Source organism: Neophocaena asiaeorientalis, unplaced genomic scaffold (assembly GCF_003031525.2).
Source record: "Neophocaena asiaeorientalis asiaeorientalis breed wild unplaced genomic scaffold, Neophocaena_asiaeorientalis_V1.1 scaffold26, whole genome shotgun sequence".
Classification (NCBI taxonomy): Eukaryota; Metazoa; Chordata; class Mammalia; order Artiodactyla; family Phocoenidae; genus Neophocaena; species Neophocaena asiaeorientalis.
In genome coordinates, this window is record NW_020173108.1 from 6653807 (window position 1) to 6681190 (window position 27384).

The 27384-nt window shown below is 43.8% G+C and overlaps 1 protein-coding gene across 2 annotated transcripts in view; it reads right to left on the minus strand.

Annotated features, from left to right (window-relative positions):
* MCC (MCC regulator of Wnt signaling pathway) overlaps window positions 1-27384 on the minus strand; it is a 274629-nt gene that overhangs the window by 92161 nt on the left and 155084 nt on the right. For both annotated transcript variants that reach the window (XM_024743383.1, XM_024743385.1), the window contains exons 2-4: window positions 23526-23639; window positions 11411-11553; window positions 1884-2026 (exon numbers count right to left, since the gene is read on the minus strand). In XM_024743383.1, coding sequence (XP_024599151.1) covers window positions 1884-2026; window positions 11411-11553; window positions 23526-23639 — 400 coding nt within the window. The remainder of the gene's footprint in view (window positions 1-1883; window positions 2027-11410; window positions 11554-23525; window positions 23640-27384) is intronic.

Below are 27384 nucleotides of genomic sequence, written 5' to 3' on the forward strand. Positions count from 1 at the left end.
TTTTTTTTTTTTTTGCAGTGCGCGGGCCTCTCAATGTTGTGGCCTCTCCTGTTGTGGAGCACAGGCTCCGGTCGCACAGGCTCAGCGGCCATGGCTCACGGGCCCAGCTGCTCCGTGGCATGTGGGATCTTCCCAGACCAGGGCACGAACCCGTGTCCCCTGCATCGGCAGGTGGACTCTCAACCACTGCGCCACCAGGGAAGCCCACCCATTCACTCTTGATCCACTGATTCTTTCTCTTCACCACAGAGTAATTGATTCAAAATGCAAATTTGATCATTTCATTCCCCCAACCCCCAACTATTAAAATCATTCAGTGGTTTCTTGTGGGTCTTTGAATAAAGGTCAGACTCTCTAACATGGTCTATAAGATCTTGCACCATCTGACTCCTGCCTACCTCTCCAAGCCTCCATCTCACATCTCTGTGCCCTCCACACAGGATGACGGCCTTGAATACATCTCTCCCTTCTCCCTTGAATGCCGTTTCCTCTTTTATGTACTCAATTCCTACTTATCCTCCGATCTCAGCTCAAATGTTACTTCCTAGAGGAAGCTATCCTGGAAATCCTAAACTGAATCCCTTTGACACACTGTCACGGTACTACGTTCTTGGTGTTATAGCACGTATATAGGTTGATAATTAATCTAAGTGTTTAATATTTGATTAAAGTCTCTCTCTCCAACGAAATTTTGAGTTCTATTGTAAATCGTACTATGCTTTCTCTTCCTTCTCCTCGTTCTTTTCCCATCACTGCCCTGTGCATGAACATTTCCTAAGATATAGTGCCTCTCCCCATTTTGACTCCACACCCTTTCAACCATAGGGATCTCCTTACCTTATAACTTCAAAGCCTTTATCCTCAACCCCAATCTCTCCAGAGATCTAGTTAAGCATCTCCAAGTAGACCTGAGGTTTTGCAACCTTTCGACTGCACCCCATAGCTGGAACATTTCACTTGGCAACTTACAACATATAAACTTCCAACAAATAAGCTTCATGAAACAATACTGTCATTGTTTTTTTCCTATTTGATTTCATTTTAAAAATATTTTATTGTTTCATATAATTTCAAGACCCATTAATGGGCCACAACCTGTAGTTTAAAACACACCATACCAACACACTGTGCCACGTATTTCCACATGGACATTTCTCTACAAGCTCAGACATAATATATCCGTTTCCCGACTCATTCCTCAACCAAGCTTCCTTACGAAGGAACATAATCATTCTCTTAGTCATTCAGGATGAACATGTTAGTCATTTTGGATTCCTCCTTACCCCAAAGTTGCTGAAACCTATTGGTTCTCCCACTGTGATATGTTGCTACTTACTCCACCCTTTCCATTCCTGCCATCTCAGTTCAGATTTTACTATAACTTGGAACACTGCCACAGCCTTTTTTTTTTTTTTTTTTGCAGTACGCGGGCCTCTCACTGTTGTGGCCTCTCCCGTTGCGGAGCACAGGCTCCGGACGCGTAGGCTCAGTGGCCATGGCTTACGGGCCCAGCTGCACTGCAGCATGTGGGATCTTCCCGGACCAGGGCACGAACCCACGTCTGCTGCATCAGCAGATGGACTCTCAACCACTGCGCCACCAGGAAAGCTCTGCCACAGCCTTTTTAACTGGTTCCCTACTTCCAGAATTTTCAAGCAGAAGGTGACATATATTTGAATCATAAGGCAGAAAGGGAATTCAGCTCTTTGGTTCCATTTTGACCAACAAAGAAGTATGTCAAGACCTGAAATGGATGTGCCTTCATCTACTCAATAAGCTCCTTGACTAATTAAATTTTAATTCAGGCTGCCTTATGTTTCTAAAGTTCCTATTACAATCCAGAAACCGAACTCCGGCTTTGTGGTAATGGCAGGCAGACTCACCCATGTCCGCAGTGACCATGGTGGACTGGTTTTCAGGGATGGAGACAGAGGTCTGGTCTTGGTCCACACTGCGAGAGTCCTCATTGACCTCGTGCTGACTCTGGCTGAGTTCTGATCGCAGTTCTGAGTACTCATCCTCCTCCCTGAGGGAAAAAAAAGGAAGTCAGCCTCCACTGACAAGAGATATAAGACAAATCCCTAGAGAATATGTCTTTTAAGGACAAGATAAAGACACTCAGAAAGAAAACAGACAGGTCTCCTCTCCGGGCCACATGCATCAGGATTCCTCTCAGACCAAATAGATGGGCACATCTACGGTCAGCGTTTGAAACTGAAAGTTTGCTTCTGTGTCAACATCCGTACCTATACACCAAACAAGGTTCATCTACCAGCCTACCAGAAACTTTTCCCTTTCAAAGATTTCCTCAAGAAATTAGATTTCTTCACCCCCTCAAATTCCGAGGTGAAAAAGAACTGAGACTACTAGCACTGAGGCCACGGTGGGGAGAAGTATCAAAAGTCTGGTGAATAGGAGTGGCTCAGATCATCACCAGCAGGGTCCCACTGGTGGGTTTCCTTCTGGGAAGAGGAAGGAGTATTGAGGCTGCAGCGACTAGAAAACCAGCACCTCATCTGTACCGATCAAAACCAATGCTCCGAGAAGTATATATGGGTCAGCATGTCTGAGAAATATCACACTTAGTTTCTCTAAAGGAAGTAAATGGAGTTAGGGGATAGGAAAGGAGGATGGGGTGAGGAGGAGAACGGAATCAGTGAGTGAGAGAATACCACACAATGGTCTATTTCCTCCAATTTGCATTTGCTGGCAGGAAGACAACATTGAAATGCAGCCGTGTCTCATCTGCACAAGCACACCCCACCGCCTTCTCAGCCTCTCATGGAGCCCTCACAACCTCTGGTCTCTGAATTAGCTATGGGCAAGCTAAGAAAACTCAAAATTGTAATATCTATTTCAAAGCACCCGCAGACCTTCTCCCCACACCACCACAAACACCACACACACGCTGGAGACAGAAATGGACAGAGCAAAAATTAGCCCTCTTTGAAGCATTTATTTTGCAAGTAAGCCAGAAAAGAAAACTGTCAAGGGATTTAACTCTGAGGTTGGAAAGTCCACAGGTGTACCTGCTCAGCCCCAGGGGGAGGCTGTCTGTGAAGAAAGGAAGGAAGAGAAGAGATTCTCTCAACCTGGCATTCACTTCAAGTTGCTGACAACCGGGCGTGGGGTGGGCAGAATGTCCACAGTTTTGGGTGGACCAAGACGGTGAGTGGTATTCATTGGAAACTGGGGAAGAGGCAACTGCCGTTTGAAGCTGGGGAGACACATCTATATTAGAGAAACGGGAAGAACTCTCCAGAGTTCTTGGTTCTCTCAAGAAATCAACATCCTTTCAGGGAAGGAATTCAGCTGAGCCCCTGCTTTATAAAGTATTTCTAATAAGAGCCACACAGAAATCTGGGAAGACTTTAAACAGGTATAAAACCCCCAGACAGTCAAAATATGAATCAGAATGGGAGTGGTGAAGGCAAAAAATATAGGTTAACGTTCTATGAATAAGTTAAATTATTAGACATCTGCAAAGTCAACAATAATTAGGTTTAGGAAAGAAAACAATTAAAAAGTATTCTTAAGAGTCACCTTTTTGGTCTAGAGGGTAATTGTGCCCTGATACATCAGCTCTCCTTTCAATCAGCAGTTAAAACCCTGATTTTAGTCAAGGGGAGATTTTGTGTATGATGAATAAATTCTTTGTTGCATGGCCAATGTAATCAGCTTCAGCTTGGCTGAGGCTGTTTTCCAGCCAAAAAAGCCAGATAAATGCTGCCGCTGTATCTCTGGTATAAATGGCATTTGAAAAGTCTTTCATAGCCGCCTTCAACCCTCTTGGCTTGGCAGGTCCCAAAACACACAGTGCCTGCCAAATCTCCTGCTTTGTAAAAATTACTTTATTAGGATGGATTTTATAAAGGAGTGAATAGGGGAGGGGTGGGAGAAGGAAGCTGTTGAGGGAAACATTCCTTACTGAGGTCAGAGCACAGACTGAAGAATGATACCACACTAGAAATGTCACCTTAGGCAGAAGGCTTTCAGTGTCATGAAAGGCAAACTAAGGATCCTCATTCAAGGTATTGGATTGAGCACCAAAACAAGGATAGGATGGCAAAAACCAAACAGATGCTGTCTTCTGGGAGTCAAATATGTTCAGAACAAATTCTAACCTAAGAAGGATGCTCTGGGCGGACACAGGAGGAGCATCTGGGGCTGCAGGTGTGCAGTGACCAGGGAAGACTTCCTGGATGAAGCAGCACTGAAGATGAGTCTAAAGGCAAGCAGGTTTTAGATAGGTCACGAGGGTGCAAGGGCACACGCAGAGACTCAGAGGGGCCCGTGAACGTGAACATGGACATGTGGAGCTTGGGATAGAGGTTCGGGATAGCTGAAACCAAAATGGGGTGCAGGATGGAACCATGAGGCGGGAGGAGCACTCAGGCCACTTGCTGAGTGGGCAATTTTGATCAGAAGGAGAACTGATTGTATTGAAGGAAGCAAATAATCAGGGTTAGATGGCAGAAATAAAGGGAAAAAAATGTGTGAAATCGAGGAATTCAGAGGAAGGAGTAAGTACTGCTGAGAACTTTCATGGAAACAGATAAAATAAGCAGCAGGGACGTGCAGATGGTCTGTGTTTTTGACCTCACAGGGAGAGGCTGAGGTGAGCACATACCACCCATGGTTCAGGTTCCCCCTTATGGTAACCATAATAAAGGTTACAGTGCAAAACAACACAAGCAAACAACGTAAACAGTAGTCAGAGGTAGAAAGCAACCTTGTGAGAAGATCGCGTGCATTTCTGTGTCCCAAAAATGAGGCATTAAAAGGTTAAACTGGGGCTTCCCTGGTGGCACAGTGGTTGAGAGTCCGCCTGCCGATGCAGGGGGCGCAGGTTCGTGCCCCGGTCCAGGAGGATCCCGCAAAGGTTAAACTGAACCTAACATGAGAAAATTTGTGCAACCCTGTTTCTCCAGCAGACTTGGTAAAAAATCTTGGAGTTGCGTATCTTCGTCATCTCCTGAACATCCTTATCGGCATCGTTCCTGAAAGGAGATTGGAATCTGGGACTGGAAAGTGACAAAAGCCAATGGTCTCCGGGCCCTTTGTAAGTCGACAGTCAATCTGGGACTGCAGCATTTGCAGAAGGCTGATGCTGGGGGTTCTCTCTCTCCTGTTTTATTCAGAAGCATTGGTCCATCCAGAGAAATGGAACAAGAAGTCAGAAACACCCTGCTGATCCATGGCAGTTTTACAAAGGCAAGAATTCGAGATGTGTTTTTAAGGCTGCTCTGCGCAGCAGGGCGTCACCTAGCTGGGCAGGGTGTCTAGCAAATGACACAGCACCTGCATCTCAAAGTGACTTTATTGTTTGCTTCCTTCCATGGTGTATATGGTAACTCTTGGTAAGTGACATCTTATTTCTTTGGGGAAAAAAATGCCTCCCCCAAGAACACTAACTGCTAATGCCGGTGATGAAAAGGAAGAAAATATGAAAAGGTCCAAGAAGTGATCAATTTAAGTCAAAAAAAACAGAAGCTCTGATAAAGTGATAAATGTTGCTAATTGTAAGCTACTGTGGCAGTTTCCTAATTATGGAATTACAAAGTTCTCAGGTGTTTTTCTTGGGAATTGGATCATCTCACAGGATTCTAAATGTACATTATTTCATTTACTTCAAAGCATCTGTGAAGTGCTTCCACGTTGCTTAGTTTCAAGTTGCAATGATTAATGCTCGCTACTAGCTTAACAACAAAAAACCCAAAAACTCTCCTAAGGGGGCAGGGATTAGATTGTACACACAGCTACGTAACTAGCAGAGGCAGACAAGTCACAGACTGGCAGACTGGAAGGGATCTTGGTGATCACCTAAGACAGGATCAATACCTTTGTTTTACAGATAAGACCACTGAAGCTTCCAGAGGCTAAGCGACTTACCTAAGACTATACAACCAGTTAGCAGCACAGCCTAATTCCTAAATCTAGTTACCAACAAAACAATAATATGATGGCCTAAAGAAAAGATTTCTTTTTTTTTTTTTAAAGATTCTTTCTCATTATTAGCTAGGGGTGAAATGATCTAATTAGAAAAGGAAAAAGTCAATGAAAGTATAATTCTTATCATGCTTTCCAGACCTTGAGCTGAAGTATTATGGAATCAGCAGCAGTTGATAAAAATATTAACTTCAGTAGCAGTCTCTATACCTGTTTTATTTTGGGGGTGCACATTCATACCTTGTCACTGGATTGGAGTGACTGATGAACAAGACCCAGAAGAACATCTGCCTACCTTGGTAACTGTCAGTCAACTATGTCCAGCTAGCCCAGTCTACCTGAGTGTGTGGTCTGTCTTCTGAAACACATTCTGTCTCTCTTGCAATTAAAGGCCGACTTGCCCTGAAACGGTCATCATTCTTTTAAAGAACAAAGATTTTTTTTTTTTTTTTTTTTTTGCTGTACACGGGTCTCTCACTGTTGTGGCCTCTCCCGTTGCAGAGCACAGGCTCTGGATGTACAGGCTCCGTGGCCATGGCTCATGGGCCCAGCCGCTCCGTGGCATGTGGGATCCTCCCGGACCGGGGTATGAACCCGCATCTCCTGCATCAGCAGGTGGACTCTCAAACACTGCGCCACCAGGGAAGCCCTGCCATCTCTTTTTATAAGGACACTCACTAATCCTATCATGTGGTCCCCATCCTCATGACCTCGACTAAACCAAATGACCTCCCAAAGGGCCCCATCTCCAAACACTGTCATATCGAGGAGTTCACCATGTGAACTGGAGGTGGGGGGCACAATTCAGTACAGAGCAGAGGGAGCTTTGGCAAACTGTTGGGGTCAGAAGCCAGGCAGCTGTGGGCTAACAAGCAAATGGGAAATGAAGTAGAAATCATGAACTACTCATGAGAGTTGGCAGTGAAAGGTTGATGTTATGAGAGCAGCTTTTGGGAAAAGAAAATAATCTCCTTGGGAAACAAAAGATCTCATGTTTAATTTGCTTAGACATCTTTTTTCCTCCCCCAGATCCAAAGTGAGCTACTGACGTATTTTTCCATTTTACCCATCCCATTATATAATCCCCCCAAGTCAGATGAGCATTAAAAAAAAAGCCACAACAAACAGTTAAGTGAAAAAGCACATATTACAAAACAGTGTGCGCTATATGATCCAATTTGTTTAAAATATTCATCAATAAAAAATTTTAGAAGGCCATAAATCCAAACTGTTCAGTGTTTATTCCAAGCAGGTGAGATTTAGGACACATTAGGCAGGGTTCAGTTAGGAAAACAAACTCTTCTGGGTGTTTCAAGTAGGATTTAATTTAGGTAGTTTCGTGCTTACAAAACCATCGGAAGGAAGGACTAGAGAAGAGAAGGATGGGTGGAGCCCAACTGGGGCCGTCAGATTTGCCATCAGAGCTGTGGTCCCCTCCAGGATGAGGAAATTGTTGCTGCCTTCACACCTGCCCACAGCTCCAGGGTCAGGCCAGTCAATGCAGGACCGCATGTTCACCAAAGCCTGTATGTCAGCTGCCACCATTATGGCCTGAGGGATGATGGCTCCCACCTCCTTTCAGCCTTCCAGGTCCAGGTGAATGCATCTCACTGGCAGAACCAAAACTGTATCCCAGAGCCCAGCTGTTAAGGGAGTTTGGGAAGTAGTCCCCAGGGTCAATCTTCTTTGATTTGGGGGAGAGTAGAGAGAAGGGGTGGGAATGGTACCAGGTGCCAGACAACATCCTTCATGCTGTCTACAGTACTGTCTACAACATCCATCCATACTACTGTCTTTGGCTACTTGACAACCATACACATCCTCTCACACGTACTTAAATTTCCAAATTGCAATAGCAATGACATCAAGCTTCTGTAACTATCCCTCCTTCAAATGTAAATGTACTCACCTTCTCATCAAAATGGGAGACCCAAAGTCCCACCGGTAATTATATCCATTGTTAGGTGAGCCTTCCTCTTCTAGTTTAATGACAAATTCACCTAGGTATCACGTACCCTAACTATTAAATGCTAAGCTTCACCGATACCAACTCACCTTATATAAGAGGAGAAAGTAAGAGAATAAAAAGGAAATGGCATATATACATAAAAAAGCAAGAAATTATGCAGTCTAGTCATCCTGGAGACCCCGTGATCAATTAGCCATTATCAAAAATCTCTACAGGTCGAATCATTTTGATTCCTACTGCAGCCCTGTGGACCAGTACAAGAGACAAGCCCACACTGACTCCAGCAGTGAAGTGGCATCAAAGACCCCATTTTAATGACGTCAGCTCCCACCCAACATTCCCGACTCCCACGGCCTCCAGACGCCTATGTTATACTAGGGGAGTTCTGGCAGTTCAACATTATTTAATGTAATCCTCCAATGACTCTAGTTTTCATTTAATCAAACTGCTGGAGCTAACACACTACATCCAGAATGTCCGACAGAAACAGCTGTATCAATAAATTCATCATCAGTCTAACACTATATTCCTCCCTCCCTGGTCTAGAACACTTAGGCCCTAATCCTATACATATTCTTCTCAAGTTTCTGTGAATATAAATGAATAAAATCTTATAAATCTCTTACATATTTTAACTGTATCTTCCAAGGTTGGATTTTCTACTTATTCCCCTGGGGCATGATTGAATTTGGCTACTTTTAGGCCTAAAGATAAAGAGGAATGGAGTAGCCCGTGAGGTATGAATGTATCTGGTACCCTCTACCTGGGATCAGATTGCTACAGTCTCCAAGCAAGGTAGGACTAACTTTATCAGACTGGGAGTGGGACTGCTTCTGCAGGAGGGGAAATTCAGTGGCATTTGCAGGCTCTAGGCATTTTGATTCATTTGAATCTATCCAAATGTGTCCATTTAAATTCTCACCACTTCATCTTTTCCTATCAGTGCTTAACCTTTAACCTAAGAGATCTGATGTGGCTTTGAATTCAACTTATGTTGGAATTCAGCAACCTGCAGTGGCTGATTCTTGACTACAGTAGCCCTGTGGCTATAAAAGATGGGAGAGTCTTCCAGGGCAGTCACAGAAGGTCCCTGGTTCTCTGATTGTGACCTGAGAAAAAAAATTTAAACTATGAGACTGTCATATCTTTTTCTTATGTAATTCAGTATGGCTTAAATGTGGATATATCATAAACCATTTCCTTATTGATGATTTTTCAGCTTTTCCAATAAATTCTTAATTCAGGCCCGGATTGAAGTGACAAGAAAGTCTATAAGGTGCCAGGAATGTACCTGATTAGCATGACAATTCTCTATAGCCTGGATATGCCAGGGCAGTTAGAGTTCGTCCAAGGCATCTGGCTCCTCCTGCACTGGGTCTGTTATCGCATCTCAGGACCTGAGAGCAAACCAATTTCCTGGAGTGATGGAGGCTGGGAGATACCTTGGCTACTAGAGCTCAGAGGACAAGAAGAGCCTTGCCTTACTGGCTCACATGTCTGCTAGTCTTCCAGCCTTGCAGGGAGTCCCCACTTCGAGGAGGGGCTAGCGCATTTATATAATGAAAACTGGCAGAATTTAATGTGATATCTGTACAGATGCAATCTTCCTTTAAATAAAAGGCACCGATAAATGTTTATGCTCAAGAAGCTCACTGTAGACAAAGTGAGAGAGTGGCATGGACATACACACACTACCAAACGTAAAATAGATAGCTAGTGGGAAGCAGCCGCATAGCACAAGGAGATCAGCTCGGTGCTTTGTGACCACCTAGAGGGGTGGGACAGGGAGGGTGGGAGGGAGGGAGACGCAAGAGGGAAGAGATATGGGGACATATGTATATGTATAACTGATTCACTTTGTTATAAAGCAGAAACTAACACACCATTGTAAAGCAATTATACTCCAATAAAGATGTTAAAAAAAAAAAAGAAGCTCACTGTATTTTAACATGAAGGAGTTTGGCCATTATATTCAATTTAAACATCCTGAAATTGAGCTTTCTAGGTGATGCGTGATGCATTTTTTTCACAACTCACTGAGTCCATTTGCCTTCACCTTCTCAAGTGTTTAAAAGTGCAGCATGTTTTAATGGAAATTACAAATTTCCCAGTGTACTCTGTCAGCCTCCGTAAAGTCTGCTATAATCATTTCTTTGGGCTGAAAATTCTTCTCTGCTCTTCTAACCTACAATCACTCTGAAGACCAGTATACAATTTAAAAGGCTTGAGGTTCTAAATTGGAATGAGACGTATTCTGTGCCTCCAATTCAGTGCAAATTTTTCCACAACTTTGCCCTGAAACAGAGGCCCACCAGTACTCTCATCAAGTAGCCCCATCATCACTGTAACTCTTAGAGTTGGAACAAAATGCATCCAAAGTTTCTTCTAACCCAGGACTTCTAGAGGGAGAGTTTGAAGAAGCTGCCTCTAAAACTGTTTTAACTGAGGCCTATACAAACAGGCAGAGTACAAAGCACTCTTTCTCCATAAAAGTTGATGCTAACCATTTGTTTTCCTGAGGGCTACTCCCTCAGCATGGGCAGGAAGATAAAAGTTCTCTTCCTTGGCTCAGTAAGTCACTTAAGGCAAACCCCTCTTGTGGACAGCCGGGCAGACACACCAACTAAGTGCTGTGTGCAGGAGACTTAGGGGCCAGCTGATTGATGAGCAAGGAAGGAAGAATCCCCAACAATCACTTTTATGGAAAGAAAACTGAGTAAAGGCAGAGATACTGCGGGTTCTAACTCCATCTCTATCTGTCCTCTCTTAAGGGTAACTTCAAAGTAGTCACTTAACATTTTTAAGCCCCAGCTTTTCCACCAATAACGTGATAGATCAAATCTCGCTCCTCCCCAACTGCCCGCCTTAGGAGTTTGTACGAGGCTATGTCAATGTTGGTGAGTCAACTTCAAGTGAGCTCAAAATTTTTTTAGATTATCTAGAAGCATATGTGATGTTTAGTTAAAAGCCACGTTCATAAATCTCTCAAAATCCCCAAGGGATGCACTGAGTTTGTATATTTAGAACAGGCCTGGTGAATAAAAGGGCTGGTAGGGGGCTTCCCTGGTGGCGCAGTGGTTGAGAGTCCGCCTGCCGATGCAGGGGACGTGGGTTCGTGCCCCGGTCCGGGAAGATCCCACATGCTGTGGAGCGGCTGGGCCCGTGAGCCATGAGATGCTGGTCTCTAAGACAGAAGAGGCTCCATTTACAACCTGCTGATAAAGCATCTCACTCAGCCTCCCCTCATCAGTCAACTGAGGATTACAACTCCCACCCTGTCTACCTTTCACGGTTACCACGAGGATCAAGGTCAGAAGAGAATAATGGACAGGAAAGCACATGGTTAACAAAGTAAAGAGATAATACTTATCAACTGTAAAAATATTAGTTCCAAGTAAAACATTGTTATAATTCATAGGGGTGACTTCAAATCCGAAACCCAGGTTATCACCCGGACGGGCAGAGAGAGAGCCTTGACTTGGAGCTGACTACCTGATGGTGGTGCCTTGCAAACGGTCTATCTTCTTATTGAGCTCAGCAATGATGCTGTGGAGTTCGGTGATGCGTTCCTCGTATCGAAGCGTCGTTCGCTCCTGGACGTCCTCATGCTCTCTCATGAGGTGGGACTGCTCGCACTGGGATCGAGAGAACAAGACACAAGTGCCAATGAGTTGACACACCTACAGGTGAGTGATTCTAAGTTTTATGGCCTCAAACCATCCCAACCTCAATGTTGAGTATGCCCCAAATAAACATACACCTGCGCATTGGCCATGAATCCCAGAAGACACAATAGCTGAACTTTACAAAGCCCCTGGTGCACATCTGAGTCTCTTTACCTTTCTAGCTCTCATTTGCTCTTTGGGGAAAGGTCCCTCTGCCATTGCACACTATCCACACCTCCTGTTTTTCCTCAGCCACAGAGTGGGCAGATACCTTTGTTTTGGAATCTGAATCTTGAGTGAATGGATCTAAAGTTGCATGCTGTCACTTCACTTGACTGAGGGTCCTGATGAGACTGCCCTCCAGTTCCTGCTTACCTCTATCCCCAGAGCTTTCTTCCCAAGTTCTTTTTATGGCTGCTCATTTTTTCCTTTTTACCAATTCATTCCTTTTTTGCTGAAGTTTGCTAGGGTATGTTTCAGCCACTTTTCAAGCAAATAATCCTAAATTGTATGACACCATTTCTTATCTGGCTGGTTATCTGCACACATAATGTTTTCCAATATCCTTTCCTACTAGACTATAAACTCCGGGAAGGCAGGGGCTAGGTGTTTTCATGACTTAGCCCTAGCACCTGGCACACAGCCTGGTTCGCTGCGGGTGACCTAGGCGTGCGATGGGACGAATAAATTGCTGCGTTTCAAGAAGCCGAGGAGCTTCCCTTGCTCAGCATTTGAAGGATTAAGAAGCAGCAGATGCTATAAAAACATTTTTGCACCTTGAGTTTAAATCCTAAGGAACCTGTTCATCTTCACTTCTCTCCCTCCTCCTCAACCCCCAACCAGTCATTGTACATTTAATCTCATTTACATAATAATAAAACACTAGTCAGCGACAGAACAAGGAGTCAAGCTTCTGCCCCTGTCTACTGCGTTCAGTCCTGATTAATTTCCTGTCCAGCGGAGGAATTTTAACTTCATTTTCGGCAAGGTTTTCCTAACGCCAAGAGCCACACGTACTTGCCAGCTTTGCACTTTCAGGGCTGGGGGCAGGCGGGCGAGGTAAGGCTTCTCACCCACCACGTCCAATGTCCTCCCCGTTCCTAAATCTGCCAGGCTTCCAATGGTGTAACCCAGAAGCTACTGGGCAGGGACACAAAGCCTTCAAAACAGACTGCTACCTGAAACAGAAGTACTCAGCAAAGTATGATAAATACGTTGGTATAAATCACGGCAGGGACCATACCTATGAACAACAGCTTGATCACTATGAATGTAGTAACTTCCTGGGTGCTGCTCAGAGCTCCAGAAATAAGGCTGGAGAGGAACCTGTACCACAGACCTTTGTGAGATGGTGACTTTCAGAGAAACAGCGATGTGAACTTCTGTTCTTAGTGACAACCCAAAACATCAAATAACCTCCACTCAAGGTCCAACACACAGGAAGTAAATGGAACCAGAGGCCAGGAGGAAGGACAAGTGAAAGTCCCATCTACGTGGAAGCTTTCCTAACCAGAGCAAAACCCTGACAGGCCACAAATACTCTTCCCACGAAGTTATGCCTTTTCACCTGTGATCCATCACACTTTAAGAGGAACAACAGAAGTCCACAAAATGACAGTGTCTCACAGATAGTACCTGTCAGTAAATGAAAAAGCTTCTTATTTCTCTCCATGAGCAGAATACTGCTTCTCTCCATCCCCGCAGAATATCTATGAGCTTCTATCCCTGGTCTTTTTTCCCATCTTCCAGTTGTGTATGTGAGTGTGTGTGCACGCATGCACCTGCATGTGTGTAGTATGTGTATGTGCGTACGTAGCTGACGCTCTCACGAAGGTCACCAGTTCCTGATCTTACAATAGTTATGAGATGATGCCCAGTCTGACCTCGATCTTGTGGATGCCATGACTCGTACTACTTTGTCATCTTGCTGGTTCCTGCTCTGGGGTTTCCCATATTCAGTTCTCTAGGGCTATAAACTGCTGTGAAACGCTTCCCCTTACAAACTCCACGAGCTCTCACTCTCCCTGAAATTCCCCACTTATTCCTCCTCCTTCAGTCTTTACAGGTCAACAGGCCGCCACCACCACCAAGGCAGACAAGAAACTGCAAAATCCACTTAAAAATGAAGATGCGTAAGTGTTTATTCAAGAGAAAGGCACAGGATCAACTGATAAACACCAAGCCCACTCTAGGTGTCCCTGCTGGCTGTTAGGAGCTATCTGAGAGGTGAGCTCCTGTGGGGCTGCCTGGCTTGCAGGGAGATCAGATGGTTGGTACCCAGATAACAAGAGCATGAGAGCTGGTGTCGTACCATCTTCCCCCTGCCTCTAACTGGAAAGTCCGCCTGGAGGGCATGAGTATGAACAAGACTCAACAGGAAGCCCGATAATTCAGACAGACAGAACAGCACTTGCAGCTGAAAGGATAAAAAAGATTCATAATGTCTATTTGGAACTTAGGAGTTCACCTGGGAGTAACAACAAGAACGTCTTAGAGGAAAAAACTTCTCAGCTGAAGGCAAAGGTTACATTCCTATATTTTTCCATATGTATGTTTTTTCACAATGGTGGAAAGCCTCTATAATTTAATACTTCCTCTAAAATAATAGATATATCTTGATTTCCTAAACTATGATATGGTGCTAGGTGCCATAGGGAGGGTCACTATGACACCTACCTTGAAGGGAAATGCGGTCGCAGCTTCCAAGCAGACTTCTCTGCTGGTGCATGAGAAACATGGACAGAATTGGAGGGGTTGGGGGGGAAGAAGAGACGATAGAGTGGTGCCCTGGAGATTCTTTTCCCAGTGAAAAGAGAATACTGGAAAATAATTATCGAAACTCCTAGCCTCCAGATCAATGAATGACTGAGAAGACATAGCTCATAGCTGATTTGACGTTACAAACCCAAATCCCCTTGAGGTATCTCATTAAACACGCTTCACCCATTCCATGCACACTCATCGCGCCCAGCCGAAGCTGAGCGGAAGCCTTGCTCTCCAAGCTGAATGAAGAAATCCCTTGAGCTTTTCCAAGCTGTGGTGCTGGGAGAAGTGCGTCAATTCCCACAAGGGCAACAGTGCAGGAAGAAACAAGCCGTCACCTGCAGGAGCCTAAAGAACTCAAAAAAACACTCTTGTTAAACAGCTCCCATTAAACTGCACAAGACCAAGCCCAGGAATGGGGCACATCCGTGTGTTAAAAGTGGCAGATGAGTGGGGAGCACCCAGGACAGACAAAGCCATATCCTGTGAGCAATCAGTGCCTTCCTGCCCTGGCGGCCTCCCACACAAGGAGGACTGGCCTGTTAAAATGAGGCCCAGTTCAAGTATCACACTGCCCATGCCTCTCACTAACCTGAGTTTCCGAGAGCGTTTTTTAACCCAGGAGGCTATGTGATTTCCGGTATTCTGTTTCACAAGGACACAGGCTAGGTCAAGCTGTATACTGCACCTCCATATGAGAGTCACTTATGGGCAGGTATTCCAGTAAAGCCTCATTTAAGAAGGTAATATAACAATGACAACCAAACAGGAAAAGGAGTATTACTCCTGTTACCACTTAACTTTTGCACAAATTTTTCAATTTTAAGTTACAACTTTAAGTACATTATAGAAAATTTTAAAGAATGATAAAAAGACATCCACTTTTTCATAATCCATTAACAAGATCCTTTTTCAAATGGTGTTCATTTTTCTCCAGCATTTTCTTATGTATGTGGGGCACCGCCAGGACCACCATAAGGGATGCACATCTCATAAACATGAGCACCCTGGTGGCAGCCTGCAGGGGCGTTTACCAAGACTCTGGTTCACCTCCATCCATGCACGCGGAGGAATATTCCTCCTCCCCCATGAAGCTGAATAAGGCCATGTGACTTGCTTGTCCAGCAAGATATGAGTGAATATACACCATTTTTGCCTAGAAGCCTTTAAGTGCTTCTGCAGGCTTTCCCATATTCTCTTCCCCTGGGCAACACTCCAAATGGTAGAGGCTATCAGCTTGGGAGGCTGGGTGAGGACAATGCAGCAGAGTTTCCTACCAGTTCCAGTGAGCTCCCAGCAAGAAGCCAAAAAATAAACCTTTGATAATTTAAGCCACTGAACATTTGGGGTTATTTGTTATCATTGCATATCCTGATGATACAACCACTTTATAGATGAAAACAGAGCAAATGCACAGGGACTATTTATTAAAACCCAGATAGCGAACAGAATGCTCTGCAAAGCCCTCAGAGTCCTGCGTATGCCATCAAGGGGCTGAGGCCGTTGTAGCCACAGCCTTCTCGCCTCTACTCCCTTCCAGCTCCCCGAGCTGGGGGCTTAACTCCTCCTTACCATTTACCTAAAGACCTCAAGTGGCAGCAGAGTGATCCCCCTTTGGTCTCTTACCCTGAACCACCTCTGGTGAACTCCAGGAAACATGAACGTTATGCCTTACAATAGCAGAGGAGAGTTAGGAAACCCCAATAGCTCTCTCCTCAACCCCCTGGGAGCACCGAAATAGAAAAGTAGACATAAGGGGGTACAAAGCAGGGAATTCTAAGTCCCTCCAGCTCCCATCAAGCCAGCTTTAGCTACCAAAGTCAATTACTCAGCAACAACTTTCTGAACAGAAAGCAGTGGCGGTTTCTTCTAGCAAAACTTGCAGATGAGGGATTACTTTCGCCTCCTTACTGTATAGAAACAGCTCACGTAATTTCAGCTGAGCAAAATAAGAAATGGTCTTAAGCAACATGCTACTGCTTTTTTTTCCTTCTATTATTACAGAGAATTTTACCCAGGGTCCTCCAACCTATACTGCATTTTTGACTGATCCTACAGTACAGCAAAGCCAGAAAGCCTGGGCTTGTAGCATCTTGCCTGCCATGAATTTCTGGAGGTCACTATCATTAGGAAGCTGGATTTCTCCTGCAACTACAGACTTTCGGTTTGAAAGGCAAAGAAAAAAAAAAAAAGATCGGGATTAGATAGGATGGAATTTTGCTTTTCCTGAATTTCATCTGGAGCTTAATACATACCCTGAGCCTTTTCTCTAGGTTTCCACTCTCCTATCATGATGATGAAGCAAATTTAAAATCTATATAAATACTTGTCTCAAGCCACATAAAGGAGTGAAACTGCCTATATGCAAAAATGTTCAATAAAAGCAAGCAATATCATCATTACAACCACTAAGAATAAAACCCTTTAGGCTCATCTCTGCAACTGGTGCAATCCAGGGATAAAGCTGTGAGTCAGCCTTGAGACAGACTGGCCTGAGAACTTGAGCCCTTGTTGGAAAAACCCTGTGTAATGCGGTGATGCTAAGAAGCTTTATGGCTTTGTTAATGTTCTTCACTGGGTTTTATCTTATTCCACAGAGGCCACTGATCTTTAATCATCACATTAGTCTCAGCTGTCAAACCTAAGGGTATTATAAACTCCATTCTTGAAAAATGCAATGCCATCATTCATTCGTTAACCCTCTCAACCATCGTGGGAAGAGGGTCGGCACCACTCCCTTTTAAAATACGCTAAGAAGTTACGCTACTTTCTCAGGGTCACACGGGATGGATCACAAGTAATACCACCCAGGATATTTCTACCCTCATTCGAAGTCCTTGCCCAGGTTCTCCTGAGGGGTAGGGTGGGGAACCAAGCCAACTAAACAGAGAGGCTCAGCACAAATGGAACCGCCATTGACAAAACAGAACAGCTAGAGCACTGCACCGAAGAGTATAAACAAATAAGGAAGGAATTGGGGGGAGGGAGATCCTGGCAAAGAGAAGGCATCCATACTACCTCTGTAAGTATCTCATACAAGAGAAAGATTAAAGAAAACACTCTCTCCGTTACATTTAATGAAAACTATATTTGTCTTCTTCCTAAAAGTCAAGCCGTAGAAAATTCAGAACACTTGCTCTCTAAAGAGAGAGAGCTTAGAAATAGAAGGTGTACGGTATCACTACTGACCAATTTCAAAGGGGCTCAGAAGCTTGTTCTGATATATCTCCTTCTGTAGTACTTTTAAAAAATGCAGTTACCGAAAATAATTGTTGGTATTAAACGCAAAATAAAAATATGCTGAAAGCATCAAATCAGTACCGTATATAACCTTCGCCACTTTCCCACCAGGTTGTTCCCCCAGAAGGTGTTTAGTGTTGGTGCAAATCGCATGCGCGGGTCTGAGCATCTGTTTGATTTGGGAGGGTAGATACTTAAACCAAATTAACCTGTGCCCTATTCCCCACCCTCTGAGATCCCCAGGGCAGCCCGGGCAGCTTAAAAAACAATACGGGACTAGTACAGCTATGGATTCCCACGAAACCTAGATTCATACCCTGACTTTAGGTGCTTTCTAGCTCCATCATCTCAGGCAAGATATTCAAATTCCCTAAACCTCACAATTTCTTCATTTGTAGATGGGAATGTTAAGGTTTTCTCATCACAGGTCATTATGAGAACTCAGTGAGATAAAGCATGCAGAATGCTTGCTATACTGCCTGGCACAAAACAGAGCTAAAGAAGTGTGGCGATCATCACTGTTGTAGGCTAATAGTGGCACTCTTCATCAGATCCCCCAGGAAGCTGTGATGGACAGACTCCAAGTTGACCACATGATCCCTGTGTCTCCTTGGTGTGATTACCATCTCACTGAATCTGGGTGGGACGTGTGACTGCCTTTAACTAACACAATGTGGCAAAGGTGATGGGATGTCTCTCCCATAATTGCATTACATTATATAAGACTCTCTTGCTAGAAGATTTATTCTAGAATCTTTCTCTCCATTGCTGGCTTTGAGGAAGCAAGCTGCCATGAATTCTACAACCACAGAGAAATTCTGCTAATGATGTGAGTGAGCCTGGAGGTGAACTCTTTCCCTGTTGAGTGTCCACGAGCGTGCAGCTCTGCCCACACCTTGACGGCAAACTTGCAGAGGACCTAGTTAAGCCATGCCTGGGATCCTGATGCACAGGAGATAATAAATGTGTAAGATAATAAATGTGTGTTGTTTTAAGCCAGTAAGTTTGGGGCAATTTGTTACGCAGCAGTAGGATACAAATACAGAAGCACTCTGCCTTCCCTATCACATTGGTATTGGGGGTCCTTTACTTAGCTCTTCCCTTCCCATCACTATTAAAACTCCGACTTTTGCCCATGTATAATGAGCCTTATTTTATTCAACTAGTTCTAGTAACACCATTAAATAATTACTCAACAGATTATGAAGCTCTCTTTGATTATTTCTGATGAACAAAAGCACCATTTATATTTTACATCTTAATCATAGCTCTGTAATATTTAGAGAGCTGGTAAAACTTACTAAAGCCACAGACTATACATTTATACACAAACTTGCTCTTCCACCATCTGGTAAAGCCTCAAACACGAATCACTTACCAAGGCATGTAACAGAGAAAGCACGGCACAGACACTTCCTTGCATAAATCTCATCTTTATAAAAGGTATAAGCCTGGCAAGACTAACCTTTTTTTTTTCATGTTCTTTCCTGGGTCCCAGTATCTGAACTGGGAAGACATTTCCAGTGAAAGGAAGAGTAATTTTTAAGTATATTTACTGTAAGTATACAAGCAAGAGAGTCAACTAATGGTACTGTGATGTAACCATCAGGGGTAAAACCAGCCAACAAAACTATTACATGAGATTATCTTGACCATAAGTTAAGTCAAAAGGGAGCTGAATCAATCCCTGACATAGCAGACAAAAAGTCTCCCATTCTCCTCTTATCATCCTCTGCACAAGCTGCTCTGTGTTTGAGACTTAAATTTTAACAAAAACCTTCCTGGTCAGCTTTTAAAATCCAAGACTGGGGTACATGCCAGCTTCCAGTTAAAAGCACTCACAATTTCTTTTTCCTAAAAGAAACATTCTCACCAATCAGGACTATTAACAATGGCTGGCTTTACACCAGCTTAACACCATTCTATTTTTTCTTTAATGAAAAAATAACTACTTTCTCAAAAAACAAAAAACACCTTAAGAAACAACAAAGCATTTAAAAAAGTTTTAATTCACCAGAGTCCAGTATAAATATTATAATGCTGCCTTTCCAGTTTTATCTATCACATTTTTGTTACTTTTATGATCAGAAGGAAAATGTAAAGTTTTCATCCAAGTAAAAATTGAAAATTTCTGTCTCTGTAACATCCTGTATGAGGAAAGAACACTGGTAGCCTTGTCTTGGCTCTGGGGCTGGCTGCTCATTTGACCTTGGGTAAGCAAGTTAACCTCTCTGGGTTGCCTGTCAAATGTGGAAGTAGATGATCTCAAGGGTCTTTCCTTTCTACTTGAACAGTCTAAGATTATGAAACATGAGTTTTCAAAACCTGCCATAGGTCATTCTAGACCGATGACCGGGGCAGCCTCGTTCTTTTAATCTCTCTGAATTCCCACACAAATATAGAGAACATACACATCAAAAGCAAATGCTTAGAGATAAGGTATCCTCCTGAACAACAAAACAGAAGCAGGTAGGGACAAACCAACAGCATCCACATGACCTAAACGGTGTCTGTGTGGGCAGAAGCAGAGGGAAGAAACAAGACTGAGGGACCCGACAACTGGAAAACCTCAGAACAGCCAGTAAGTATACACAGGAAAGTGAGGAGTGCCAACTGGGAGGGGTTTTGCCTGAGCCGACAGTGAGTGAGCAAGGGGCCCACAGTAAGATCTGAAGGGGCTAAGGCAGCTAGTCCCTATGAACTTTCAAGACCAGCCCTAGGACTCTCTGCCAGGAGGAGAAACTGCTGGGAGTAGGATCAAAATTGAACAGGATGGGGTAACGCAAGGGAAAGAACAGATCGAGATAGAAGCAGGTGAGGGGAACAGAGCCGGGAAGTATCGGAAAGCAGGTTGCCATATTCGTGAATACAAGGAAGCTCTATGAACTTAAAAAGGCCATGTTCAACTCTGCCTCCTAAAGGTTCAAAGAGACTATTTTTCACATAAAAATGAAAAACAGAACAGTATTGAGGGCAAATCCCACATAAAGTTACAAGAAAGAAGAATGAAAAAAAGGGCAGAATAACATCCCTATAAACCATGAAAGCATGCCACAAAATAGAGAACCCCTCTCCCCACAAAAAGTCCCAAACAGTAGACTACTATTTCAAAATAAGCTAAGACTTTGAAGGGGCTTCCCTGGTGGCACAGTGGTTGAGAGTCTGCCTGCCGATGCAGGGGACACGGGTTCGTGCCCCGGTCTGGGAAGATCCCACATGCCTCAAAGTGGCTGAGCCTGCGCGTCTGGAGCCTGTGCTCCGCAACGGGAGAGGCCACAACAGTGAGAGGCCCATGTACAGCAAAAAAAAAAAAAAAAAAGACTTTGAAAAGATGAAATGACATAAAACATGGAAGAACATAATTCAAAATTAGAAAAACTCAGAAAGAAGGTAACAGAACACACACACACAAAAGAAATGAAATAAAAATGCAGAAATATATGACTAAGCCAGAAGGCACACAGGAGGGGATAAATACAACATATAAGGCCTAAGAAAAACAGAAGATGGAGAACAGGAAAAACAAGGTAAACAGGGAGAGATATAAAGGATTTGAGATAGTAACAGATACTGAAGACAGGCAAAGAAGATCTAAGATATAAATAATAAGCATCCTTGAAGAAAAAGAAAAGGCAAGGGAACAAAACTAATATTAAACACTATAATTAGAAAAAACTTCTAAATTAAAAAAAAGATTACAAAATATAATCAAAAGAAAACAGAGCAGACATGAGAATATCAAACCAGAATGATTAAGAGCTACTCTAGTAAAATTACTGGAAGGAAGTAAAGAAGGGAGGAAGAAAGAAAGAGAGAGAGAGAGAGAGAAAGTTGTATTATTAACAGACTTTGAGAGCAACACTCTATGCCAATAGAATAAAGAAACATATTCAAGTAAAGAAGAGTCAAGGGTTTTATAGCCAGCAAGAATGCCTTTCAAGTAAGAAGGGCAGAGACACATTGTTATTATCAAGCAGGAAGTTGGTGAAGATTATTCCCATGAGTCCTCCCTGAGGAAATCTACTAGAAAATAGCTTCCAGCATTAAACAAACAAACAGAGGGACATTGACATAAAGACCATGGTAAACATGAAATATATAATTTACTTGTAGAAGACTAAATGAGGACTAAAAGGAGAAAGGCTAAGATGTAATGGCCATAGGGTCAGGCAGTGTGGATATAGTACAGTTGCAAAAAACTGGGGGAATGAGGAAAGCATAATGAAAAAAAAACTTTAAAAAATTCTTCTCAGTAACTGTATTTGTTATGATAGTATTAATGTTATTATTTTGAGATTGACTGTATATAATACGGAATGAAGCAAATGAGTAATTATGGAATATTCTTATCCAATCATCCTCTGTAAACTTCAGAACCAAGATTTTTAGTGTGAAAGAAAGGATATACAAAGAAAATACAGAAGCTAAGTAAAGGAACCCTGTAGTCTGACTTTAAATTGGAGAAATTATTATGAGCTTCTAAGGTATTTTATTTTAAAATGTATAAATACATACATATGTGGATAAATAAATAAGTACATAAAGGATTTCCTGGCTATGTTTATAAAAGAGGCCTAAAAATAATGACCAAACTAGAAGCAATAAGCACCCTTAGCACCCAGATTGCAGTCTTGAAATATCATTTTCTACAGAGAAAAACCAAGGCTACATGGAGAGTGCTTAATTCCAGTTTTGGAGTGAGAAATGTACTAGATGAGCCCGGAGTAAGTACTAGGCTCCTGTCAAAAGACTCAGGAGCCAACTTGAAGAGGTTCTTACTGGCCAAAAATAGTATACTTTGAGTTTCTACAAGGAAAATAATTACAAAGGACTGAAACCCAAATATGTTTAAATCCCTAAGTTCATAATATTTAAAAAAGTAACAGGGCACTTTCAGAGGATCATAAATAATTCATCTTGAAAAATGTTAAATAAATCAAAAGAATGAAGCAATGATTCTGCTTTTCCTCTGTGAACTATACCATTGTTTCAATAAATCATAGATAATGGGAAATGTCTCTATAAAAGCACTTCAATTAATAACTGAGAAAGAAATGGTAGAACTAAAATATCATGATTTTGTAAACTCCTGATGAATCAGTGAACTTGGGCATTGAGTATCAAGACAGCTGCTAACGGGCTTCCCTGGTGGCGCAGTGGTTGAGAGTCCGCCTGCCGATGCAGAGGATATGGGTTCGTGCCCCGGTCTGGGAGGATCCCACATGCCGCGCAGCAGCTGGGCCCGTGAGCCATGGCCGCTGGGCCTGCGCGTCCGGAGCCTGTGCTCTGCAGCGGGAGAGGCCACAGCAGTGAGAGGCCCGCGTACCGCAAAAAAAAAAAAAGATAGCTGCTAACATCTCAGAAGGCAAGACAACCAGATACTATGTGCTTCCCAGTGGAAAAACAAATACCCTCTACAGTCTTGCCAGAGGGACTGGCCATGAATCTGACTGGTCCTCTGGATCCAGGGCCATTCTGCAGGGAATACAGGGGACAGAGGAACATGCCGAACTGCACCATGGGTGAACAATCAGCAACATCTGGACTGTGGGAAACTCCACAGGTCAAATGGCCAGCTTTTAAAAGACTAAGTACAAAGCCAATCAAGAACGGAGGGAAAACCTGTGGATTAAGAGATTCAAAGGAAACACGTAATTTTTAAACAGGCAAGACAAAACTCCACTGTCTAGGGACATACAAACTCCAGTGATAAACCGTAAAGAAACAGAAAATATGACTATAAAAGCCATGTGGGGAGGAAAAGTGGGATTGGGATGGGACATAAGGAGGGACTTCTGGGATGACTGTCAGGTTCTAATTCTTGACCTGGACAGTGGTCATGAGGAGGTCTGCTCATCAAACCGTCATTTGTTTTGTGGAGATTTCTATATGTTTCATCTTAAAAAATAAAGCAAAAAAAACCTTTCCAGACCCCTTACCTGTGCCTTGGCCAATTTCTTTTCCAGAAGGTCCCGTTCCCGCTCTGTTTGCTGCAGACGTTTATTAAGCTCCACTATATCTCCCTTGAGTGATGCCAGGGCTGCCAAGTGAAGCTGCAGTGACGGGAAGAAAGGAGCACAAGGTTAGACCCTTCGGCAGAAACTCATTTCCTTCCCTTCATTTCCTGTAATTAGTGTGATCGCATAAAAATAGGTATCATCTACAATGGGACACCTTGGGTGATATTAATCTCAGGGGACAATGGACAGAAATCAGGTGTGTCACAGGCAAGCTGGATTATCTGGTCACCCTCAATGTAACGGGGAGAACACTATTATGTGTGGACAGTAGGACCTAATTTTGGATTGTCTAATAAAAATAGAGAGGAAAGCTGCTCATTCTAAGGGCTTTCTCTGAGTTACTCAGCAAGGATGAGATTAAGAGCTGGTGTGGACTGCCTGATTCTCAAGAAGCAAGGAAAAGGCAGGACCAAATTAGCTTTTACCTTTGGGAAAATATGCGAGTTGAATGGGGCAATTCAATGTTTTTCAATTCAATCACCCATACTGCCGCATGTCCAGACGGACCAAAGGGCTGAGAATTAAGAAAAAAAAATGGGAGGGCTCATTGTTTCCGATGTTCTCCTCCTCAAGTTGATGCATTAATTTTCTTGCCAGCTCCTCCTTCCTCATTGTTCCCCAGACAGACTAGATTGACCAGATGATGCTTCTGTGCAAGCAGGCCTCTCAGAAACAGAACCGGAACTCTGATAAATTATGCTATGGTGAGAGAAACCAAGAATCCATCGCTATACCTTTCCCCAGCCAACTCTCTCAGGGGAAGCGGAGCAAGAAAGAACGTTCTTCAGCAGATTAACAAGTACTTCCAGGATCTCAACCCGCTCAGCTTTCAGGTTCTGCACATGGAGCCTGGGATGCACACATGCCTACCACACATGTGCCCGCTGTGGCTTTGCAGGTGGATGGCTGCGACCATCCTTAATATCTGTTCAACCACGGCTCCTGGAGCAGCACCTTCGAGCCTTCCTTGCCCTCTGAGTCACTACTTCGCTGTCTTCACTGTCAATCCCAGGTGGAGCTCAGACCATCCCTGAGCTGAATTCCACGTGACACTTGGGTGAGTGATGCCAATCAGAGCAAACCCCCCCTCTTTATAGGGTTTCTGTATAGCTTCTGCCAAGAGGATGTAAAGTAAGGAGTAAATAAATTTGATCTTTCAAGATGTACACAGTGCAGCGGCACACAACTCCACTTTGAAGATTTTAGTTTCAGGTTTAGAAAGATGCTCTTTTCTGCAACCTGCCCCTCCACACTGCGTGGAGGCTGGGAGGCTTGGGGGAGGGTGAGTAGGCAAGAAGGAGACATAGGGCAGGGGCTAGGGTTTCAAAGCGGTTGTTTGTGAGACTATCACAGCAGCGACTGGGACTTCACTTAACTGCATCAGGGCTGCAAACCAACAGATCAACAGCCGGTTTGAAATCAGGAACGCTTGAAATTTAAAAAAGGAAATGTCAGGCAATCTGGTGGTATTTGCCTTCTCATGTAGGGCTAGGGCCGCTCAGAAAAGGTCACTTTGGGTTTCAGATACAGGGTTTCTGTGATGAATTCTCAGCACAAATACCACAGTGTTCCCATTGTATTAATTTTTTGGAGGTAGTTTTGCTCCCAGCGTGGGGAGAGGGACACAAATTCACTCCCTTCCATAGCTGGGTTGCCCCTTCTGCCTCTGAACTGTCAATCTGAGAACGTTCCTTTAGCAACAGACACTGTGGTCTGCTATGCTATTATGTCTGGTCTTGGGAGAAGACCCACCACCTGACCTCTGACAGGAAGGATGAAATACTTGGAGAGCGGACATGTTCTTTAAGATATATAGGAGCAGAAACAAGGATCCCAACTATGACAGCCTAGACTTGCTTCTTCTCTCATCCATCTCCCATCCTACTTCTGGGGGCAAGGGCTGCCTGCAGGGGGTAGGGGAGAATTTGGGGGAAAAGAGGACAGAGGAGACTATATACTCCATACTGACCTCATGAACTGGGCCAGATGGGGAGACACACAGAGTGGTTATTTCCATCACAGTACAGGGCAGAGGGGTCCAGGCTGGGTCACATCCTATGGAGGACAGCCCTGGGCCAAGAGACAATAACACCAGCACTGTGGATTGCCAAAGGATCCATCAGATGTGCTTGTGGGGCAAGTCCCTTTTCTTCCCTGGATGGAAGATGCCTATCTATCAAATATGAATTGATCAGTTTTTCTTTTTTAAATTAATTAATTATATTTATTTTTGGCTGTGTTGGGTCTTCGTTGCTGCGCGCGTGCTTTCTCTAGTTGTGGCGAGTGGGGGCTACTCTTCGTTGCGGTGCGTGGGCTTCTCACTGTGGTGGCTTCTCTTGTTGTGGAGCTCGGGCTCCAGGCACGCAGGCTTCAGTCGTTGTGGCTCACGGGCTCAGTAGTTGTGGCCCGTGGGCTCTAGAGCACAGGCTCAGTAGTTGTGAATCACGGGCTTAGTTGCTCCACGGCATGTGGGATCTTCCCGGACCAGGGCTTGAACCCGTGTCCCCTGCATTGGCAGGCAGATTCTTAACCACTGCGCCACCAGGGAAGCCCCTCAGTTGTTCTTAACTTGAAGATTCCTTAAGAATCTCATGAATGTGTTGGGCCTTTCTCCTAGAGGAGAGTATAAACTTGGTGCCTATGCATTTGTTCCGCCTAATTAAGATGATGACACACCCCGGAATCCATGTATGAACTCCAAACTAAGAACCATCTAGACTAGACGCCAGCTCTGTGATGCCCCCAAGTTTTGCAGATGGTGTCAAGTGTCATAACCACAGATGTCAGAGTGGAGGAAAGGCCCTCGGCATGTGGCATCTCCCACTTCCACATCTGCGAGTGAGGAATGAAACCCAGAGATTGACCTGCTCACTCCAGGTCCCATGGAGAGCCTAGCACCAGAACCAAGGTCACCATGCCCCTTCCTCACTATGCAGTGTTGTATGGGACAGTGATTTTCAGGGTTTTTTTTCCTGTGGATGAAAACTTTACTTAAAATGTTTGCCTCTGATTATGAAAATAATGAGTATGTAACAGAAAAATAAACTGGAAAGTTGGCATTCTAACTTTTTGGTGGTGGCCTTTGGGTGGTTTCAAACTCTTCTGGGATACTTTCCTGTTTAATACTTTTTTTTTTTTTAAAGAGACAGAGGCTTTTGTATTAAAAAAAAAAAAAAGAGTTGTCACAGTGTTTTCTGCAGGTGAAGGCTGTAGCATAAAAACTGTAAACGGTTATTACCTGTCCCTGCTGCATTTTCTTTCCCTGTCCACCAGCAATTCTGATAGAAGGTAAAACTTTAAAAACCAGGTGCAGTATACACTTGTTCCTTAGTGTCACTGACAAGTACTCAGCAGAAGCTAACTACAAAGGTTGGGACGTGCAGTGTGGAAAGAAGTTTGCCCGCAAGTTGAAAGACGTGTTGCTGAGAACGGGTCTGACCGACCCGTCTCTCATTCCCACAACTGAGCACGGGATGAGTCCTGTTCTCACTGCAAGGAAGAGTGGACACTCCCTGCCAGCTTCAGCTCCGGAGCTCCCCTGTTCCACCTTGTCAATCACCCAGTACTCAAGAGCTGACTGGATCTCCTTCTTTTGGGGTTTCACCCCCCTCATTCTGGCAGACCTGGTGGTATCCCTGCAAATTCAATAGCTAGGGAGTTTTCGAGCAATGCTACAAGTATTATGACAGAACCTGTGTAGACCTGTGTCAAGCCCAGCATTAAGAAAATAAGAGAATAGAGGTCTTTCCAGGTAATTTTTAAAAGGAGTGACAGTGGG